General features: G+C 38.3%; 1 protein-coding gene across 4 annotated transcripts in view; it reads right to left on the bottom strand.

Annotated features, from left to right (window-relative positions):
• Positions 1-395: 395 nt before the first annotated feature.
• VPS13A (vacuolar protein sorting 13 homolog A) overlaps positions 396-7,132 on the bottom strand; it is a 237,092-nt gene continuing 230,355 nt past the window's right edge. For 2 of the 4 annotated variants that reach the window (XM_029201746.1, XM_029201747.1), the window contains 2 exons: positions 4,948-5,022; positions 2,897-3,052 (listed from right to left, as the gene is read on the bottom strand). In XM_029201746.1, the coding sequence (XP_029057579.1) occupies positions 3,002-3,052; positions 4,948-5,022 (126 nt within the window). In that variant the 3' untranslated portion in view covers positions 2,897-3,001. Of the gene's footprint in view, positions 3,053-4,947; positions 5,023-7,132 lie in introns of all 4 variants that reach the window. The other 2 variants (XR_003790666.1, XM_029201744.1) reach the window with 2 other exon arrangements.

Genomic DNA, 7,132 nt, shown 5'->3' with positions numbered 1-7,132 from the left:
TTAGGAACCAGAAAATAACTCAGCTGTACTAAACTGAGCCTGGGAAAAATTCCAAGGTCTTGCTGACACCAGGGAAGAAGCAGCCAACATACATACTTTAATAGGGAAGCCACTGCAGAAGTGCACATGCTCTTTGGTTCAGAGAGTATTTTGTAAATGTGAAGAAATCACAAGCTTCTTATTGTATCAGAAATCAAAGTTGCTATGTCTAGGGACTTCCCTGGTGGAGCAGTGGTTAAGAATCCGCCTGCCAATGCAGGGGACATGGGTTCGATCCCTGGTCTGGGAGGATCCCACATGCCACTGAGCAACTAAGCCCATGCACCACAACTACTGAGCCTGCGCTCCAGAGCCCGTGAGCCACAACTACTGAACCTGTGTGCCACAACTACCGAAGCCCATGCACCTAGAGACCGTGCTCCGCAACAAGAGAAGCCACCACAATGAGAAGCCCGCACACTGCAACCAAGAGTAGCCCCCGCTCGCTGCAACTAGAAAAAGCCCGCACACAGCAACGAAGACCCAACACAGCCAAAAATAAATAAAATTGATTCTTAAAAAAAAAGTTGCCATGTCTAGGGATCATAGTTTTCTGGAGGAGAGTTGGCAGGGAACAGACACTCTGCCTTCAGCTTCATACAATAAACACGTATCAAGATACATGAAGGGTATAGTGCTATAGCTAACACATAATATCAATACAAAGAGATAAAGGACAGGATACTCAGGACATCTTCCATTGCAATTACCAAAAGACGAAGACAAGTTTGCAATTCTCAAGCAGAGAGCCACTAAACACAGTTAAATGTAATTCAGGGTAGATTATTTTTAAATACCATAAGATTATGGACTCTGTAATATTCAAGAAAAAGACTACAGAATCAAACACATAATTGTAAAATGTTATGCTAAAAAGACTGACACATCTAGTGATCTACTTATGTTCTTTGTTTAGATGAAGAAAATCTTCTAAGACAATTGATAAACTACTGCTCTTGAAATCGTGGGTCTTTCCATTCTAGAAACAGGAATTGATGGGAAGTGTTAGTGGGTAGATGACTGATGGGTAGAGAAAGAATAAGGAAAGATATTTCTAGGTTCTTATTGGTAAGGGAACAGGAAGGATAGGCACACTGGCTTTGCATGTGTAGTAGTTACAAGACCCACTTTGCCTGGCCTCCAGAGGATACCAGAAGAATTTCTATCCTTACTCTTTTAGACTTTTCCCTTTTACTATGGGATACCCAAATAGTTATGGGTCTGTATTTTTCTGAGTATAAAGTCATGAAACTGGAGTAGGTAATGAGGTACTTGGCTAATGGCACTGACTAGAACTCCAGTAAAACAACATTTCAGATGAGGACAATCTGATAAAAGCTTTCTGACTACCTCTACTCTTAGGTTTAATTCTAACGTATGCAAAATTGGCAGAGCTCAGCAACAGAGAAAAAGTGCATGTTACTTTGAATAAAGGTCATCATGGGAGCATGCACTATATGATGAGATTTGAAATTTGTCATCTCGTGACTAAATTTATGTTCAGCAAAGAAAAAAAATTCTGAAGGAAACTATTATTAATAAACAATGAGATTTGTAATCAGAGGAAAATCAATAATATTTAGTTGCAAGATTTCGTCAGGAAGAAATACAATTACAGTCTGGCATGCTGTTTATTTTAGCTTTTACAACAAAGCAAGGAATCTGAGGAGAATTTCACAACCATTGACTTATATAGTCTCCAATTCTAAAAACAGTTTATAGTAATTTGGCGGTACGTTCAACATGCATCAAATACTTTGTATTATTCAATAACTAAGACCCTGCATCATTCTCTTCATGGTTCACAATCATATATTCATCCCCTTTCACTTGAAAAAGTCCATTAATATCAAGGTACAAGGATCTTGGACAAAAATCAAGGAAAATACCCCCCCGACATCTTTACTAATGTGCAGCCCATGATTTTTGTTCTGACGAGTATACACTTAAGAGTGATTCTCACTTGAATAATTGTAGAGAAAGAAAACCAGAAATTCTCAATCTATTGCCAACAGGACAGGTTACTGGGTTAGACTTTAGGGTACATACACTTACCCGGCATGCGTATAGAGAGGGGCTGTCTGTTCTGAAGCATAACTCGTATTAAGATGGTGGGACTTTTGTTTATTTCATACTACCAGTGAATAGGAAGTTGGTATTGTTAAGGCCTCAGGAATTTTCCTTTAAGGTCAGCAATCTATTAAACATGACCTTGGTAAACCAAGTAGATCTCAAGGAGTTGGCTTGAGGAAGTATTTCTAAGGCTTGAAAGTTCTGAGAGGGGCCTTCCCTTTTTGGGTAGCACACTCATTTCTTCAAGCCTTTCTTAGGATGAGGCTTGAAGGGGTATTAGTCAATCTGTATTATATAAAATAAAAAAGATTGTTTTTCATAGTCATGCTATGTACTTCAAATAGTAATTCAAATCTACGCTCTATTTAAAAAAAATAAGGAAAATCATACCAAAATATTTATCTGTAAAAAGAACTTCATGTTTCTAAAGAAACTACCACCAAGGTTATCTTGATACCACTAAGGCAATGTTTGATTTGATCATATACCCACCCATCACTCATTCAGGGACCTTGAAGCAAGCATGATAGAACTGTAAAATGTGAACTAGGAACATTACATTTAGCTCCATTAAATTTAGGCTAAATATGGGCAATTTCTCCACCATTACAGAGAATTACCTGGAGCAAATATTTAAGATTCATAAAAGAAATATTTCCTTTATAAAGTAATTAGAATTGTAACCAGATGCATGATTCAAGTTAGAAAACCAAACAGATCCCCAAAGAGTTGAAATAGTTTCATCACATAACTGTTTTACTTGATTCTGATTTTTTTTTTTAAAGTACTGGAAATTACTTCTATACTATACTCCCCAAACAGGTTTTAGAAGGTACAAGGTAGAAATTGTAATGATTTATTGCTGTGTATCTTCAGGCAGCAGTCTCTGTCAGAGGCTCGGGGAAGGTTCTCTTGCTTCTTCTAGCTTTCTGAGGATCCACTGTTGTGGGGAAATGAAGCAACATTTACTTAACTTCAATGAACTTGCAATGACAAAACATAATGAATGAAAATCTAGAAGTTGTCTTTCCAGTTTAGTTAGGAGTATACTGCTATAGCCAATAATTAACTTCTCTATGCAGGAGAGATCATTCACTGACTTAAATGGCCCAGATGACTCAGGGACAATGGTACTGGGTTTGATTTAACAGTAGTAATAATGTTTTGCTAAGGTCTTCGGACTTAGATGTTCATCTTCAGAATAAGCAAAGTAAAATGAAGCATCCTGAGAGAAGGGTAATTTGACAGCTGGATTGAATAACTCTGGCATAGTGTGAAAATCGTCTATGCAGAATTCCTTTCAACCTATGCCAGTTCTGCATCACAAACCTTCACGATTCCATATACTGGATTCTACTGATTGAGTAGGAATAAGTACATATAATTCTACAGTGGTAGTAGCATAGCAACATTCTTGAGCATATTAGGTGCTTTTATGATACATTTTTCTAATTTGAAAGGATCTGAAATCACAAAATTAAAATGCAAATGAAGTGTAAACCTTTTTGTCAATAATGTCTATTATCATTAGGCCTGCATGACAAATAAAAGCCATGGAGGTGATACTGGTGTTATCCCATTATGAAAAGCTTAAGCAAAGATATTTGTGCTTTTTTACTTAAGAAGAACCTAGTGAAAATAGCTCTAAGATAAGTAGAGAAAGAGAAACGGACTCAGTAGCCTTTTCTGGATGTTTCTGGCAGAGCAGGAAGATTAAAAAGGAACTTTCTGGGATAAAATAACACAGTGACAGAGATTAAATGGAAAACTTATTACAGAGAAACTGAAGGTAATGTCCTTCAGCAGCACAAAGAAGATGGCCTGAAAGTCATGCTGTCATCATGCTCTACTGTCTCCCTGTTCCAGGCAACATGCATATTGAGGGTGTAGTAACTTTATCCCTCTTTCTTTGTAACTTGGCCTCCTTTCAGTTTTCTACTGTTAATATGTCAGTGTTACCTTATATCCCAATGTTTAGATAGAAAATTGCACAGCACATGCTAAATGGTCCAAGGTACATGTGTATGGGTGGGAGAGGTTTCTGGTTTGAGCTCCAGATGTGAGAAGTGAACTGATAAATAATCATAACCAGCCAGGACCAACCCAGAGAGGTCGGGAGGCCCAGGGATTCATTCAGTAAAGAACCCATGTGTTCTTATTGTAAGTTTCACGACAGAGTGAGTATACTTCAGTGTCAGGAATAGTGTCTTAGTTGTGACCAACGAGGTAGATAATCAATTCATAGTCTTCCTTTTCTTGACAGTGCACTTCCTTATAATTGCCATAATCCCTAAAGTATGTATAGTGCTTTTCAGTTCACATAATTCACATTTTGAGGAAGCTGAGGTTAACTGAATTCCCCAAGGTCCTACAGTCAAGAAGGAACAGAACCAGTATTTAAACCCAGATTTTCTAACCACAGGCATGGCTCTTTTTCCCTTGTGCCAGGCTACAGTAATTTAAGGGAAAAAATCACTATAGCTATACAGTAGAGAAATAAACAATGTGGGGCTACACTTTTCCTGCTGGAGCTGGTAGATTAGCATTAGAGTGCATTAATTTCTTTCATTTGTTGGCTTTTTTTGGCAAAGTAGTAGTTAGGATTTAAAATAAGAGAACAATTTGATTTCAAAGACAAGTAGGTGTGTTGAATTCAATCTAATGAAAAAATAATTTGGGGAAAATATTATCTAGTTACATATATTAAAACTGTCAAAATGCAAACATAAAATTAAAAAACAAACACAACTTATCTGCCTTAAAGAATAATGCAACTTACATGGCTTTGAAATGAGAAGCTGCTATCTGTTTAACCAAAAGATTGACTATATTTACCCTTGCATCCTCTGGAGTCTTGAAGTTAATTATTTTTCCAAACTCTTTGGCATGGAATACAGACTTCACCCGCTCCTATAAATAGAATAAGTAGCTTCATTAACATGGGAATCTAGTTGTAGAAATACCATAAAGAAGTGCCACCAAAAAAAAGCCAAGAATGAGAAATCAAGAAGAATCAAACACAAATGGAAAAAAAAAACAACTAAATTCTAAGCCATCCGTTATCACTAAACCTAAGATAAAAAGTTTTAGGTGAGATTTCAGTTGCTAAAGCCATCAAGGGTTGATGCAGAGGATGGGAAGGAGATCAATCTAGAAGCAGTACCACTGTTTTCCCTCTCCAAGTAATGTCTCAGATAGTTCTTGATATCTGGCTATGGCCTCATGATAAATTCATCTCAAAAATAATGTACACATGTATGTGTGCATACATATACACGTGTTGTATAGGTATGTATGTGTGTGTATGTATGTGTTTATATATGTAACTTCTGACATTTTAAACCAATAAGAATGCAGTAAGAATGTAGCTTCAGGATCAAAGAAATCAGGGTGGGTCTTAGATTCTATATGATTGTCCTCCACTTTTTCTTTTTTTTTTTTTTTTTTGCGGTACGCGGGCCTCTCACTGTTGCGGCCCCTCCTGTTGCAGAGCACAGGCTCCAGACGCGCAGGCTCAGCGGCCATGGCTCACGGGCCCAACCGCTCTGCGGCATGTGGGATCTTCCCGGACCAGGGCACGAACCCGTGTCCCCGGCATCAGCAGGCGGACTCTCAACCACTGCGCCACCAGGGAAGCCCTGTCCTCCACTTTTTAAACTCCTTTGATACTCTGTTGTGTTTGTGGGAGGAGAACTACCTAATGGTGGATATTAAGCATTAGAGGGGCAAACAGAATAGGATTATCGAGGAGGAGTGTGGTGATTACTTCTATTAACCATGGGTAAGGACACAGAAGAAGCAATATTTTACTAGTCTAACAATTTCTATAAGTAATTCAACTAACCATGCATATACAGACTCCAGAAGAAATCAGATTATTAAAAAAAAAAAGTATGATTGCTGATATAAGGTCGCAAGGGAAAGGTGAAAGGGGAAGAAATCAAGGAGGTAAGAAGTTTATCCTTGGAGATAAAGAAGCCAGGAAATGCAATATGGGCTACAGCAGAACCTAACAGCTACTACTATCCATCATTTCATATATGGCCACAGGGTTATTCATTTTCTGAGTGAATCAGAGAAATTCTCAATGGGTAAGTTGGTCTAAGATCCTCAAAAACTAACATCCAGTCTACTTAAGAGCTGCCCCATGTCTTTGGAATGAACGGTAAGATTGGATAAATGGTCTTCACTAGTTAAGCACAAGGCCTAGGGACAGTTCTGTTCTATAGGCTAGTCTAGAAGAAATCTGTTGTTTCTGCCTGTCTGCATCCAATGCCCCTTCTTCCAGTAACAATTTCTTGAATCTTCTTTGGGTAACTATTTTTCACCCTCTTTCACTCCCAAAACTTCATATAGAGCTGACCCTTCCTTCTTGGTAGCACCACAATGATCCTGTGACCCTCACCTGGCCAACTGGCCCATTCCAGCCCCTGACTAAAGTGACTGGTTCAGGAACAAGGAAGTGACCAAAGGTGGCCCAGTGAGACCCAGTGAGAAGCTTTCATTCTGCTGAGCTAGTAGGATATGAGCCTGGAACTTCTGCTGGCCATAGTGTCACCAAACGATAGCCTGCTTGAGAATGAAGCCAAACTGAAGAAAGTAGAACCTAGAGATGAGGGCAGCAAAGATGGACAAAATGAAGGAGGAGAGGAAGGGTGTGAGAATAAATACTAATGACATCATTTGAGCATAATTAAGCTACAATATATAGACTTGGATTTTTCAGTTATATGAGCCAATTAAATCCCTCAAAATCAAACCAAACAAAAATAACAGTGAACAAAACTAACTTGGGCTGAGTCACATATTTCTGATTAATATAGCCAGTGCCAAAGTGGCCCTTTTCACATAGGTGTCTGGTCAAATACTGTGAGGCCAAATACATTATCTTTTATTTCTCTGTGTCACCTACAGTACCTAGTGCAATCATCACAACTTACAATGGATATAGAGACTCTGATGATTTACCAAATGACTAGCAATTTGCTGTATTTTATATCAACATCCAAATACCAAGTAC

This window comes from Monodon monoceros, unplaced genomic scaffold (genome assembly GCF_005190385.1).
Source record: "Monodon monoceros isolate NGI ecotype Baffin Bay Population unplaced genomic scaffold, NGI_Narwhal_1 Super_Scaffold_5, whole genome shotgun sequence".
Classification (NCBI taxonomy): domain Eukaryota; kingdom Metazoa; phylum Chordata; class Mammalia; order Artiodactyla; family Monodontidae; genus Monodon; species Monodon monoceros.
The sequence above is the reverse complement of the archived record's forward strand: the minus strand, read 5'-3'. Positions and strand labels throughout refer to the sequence as shown.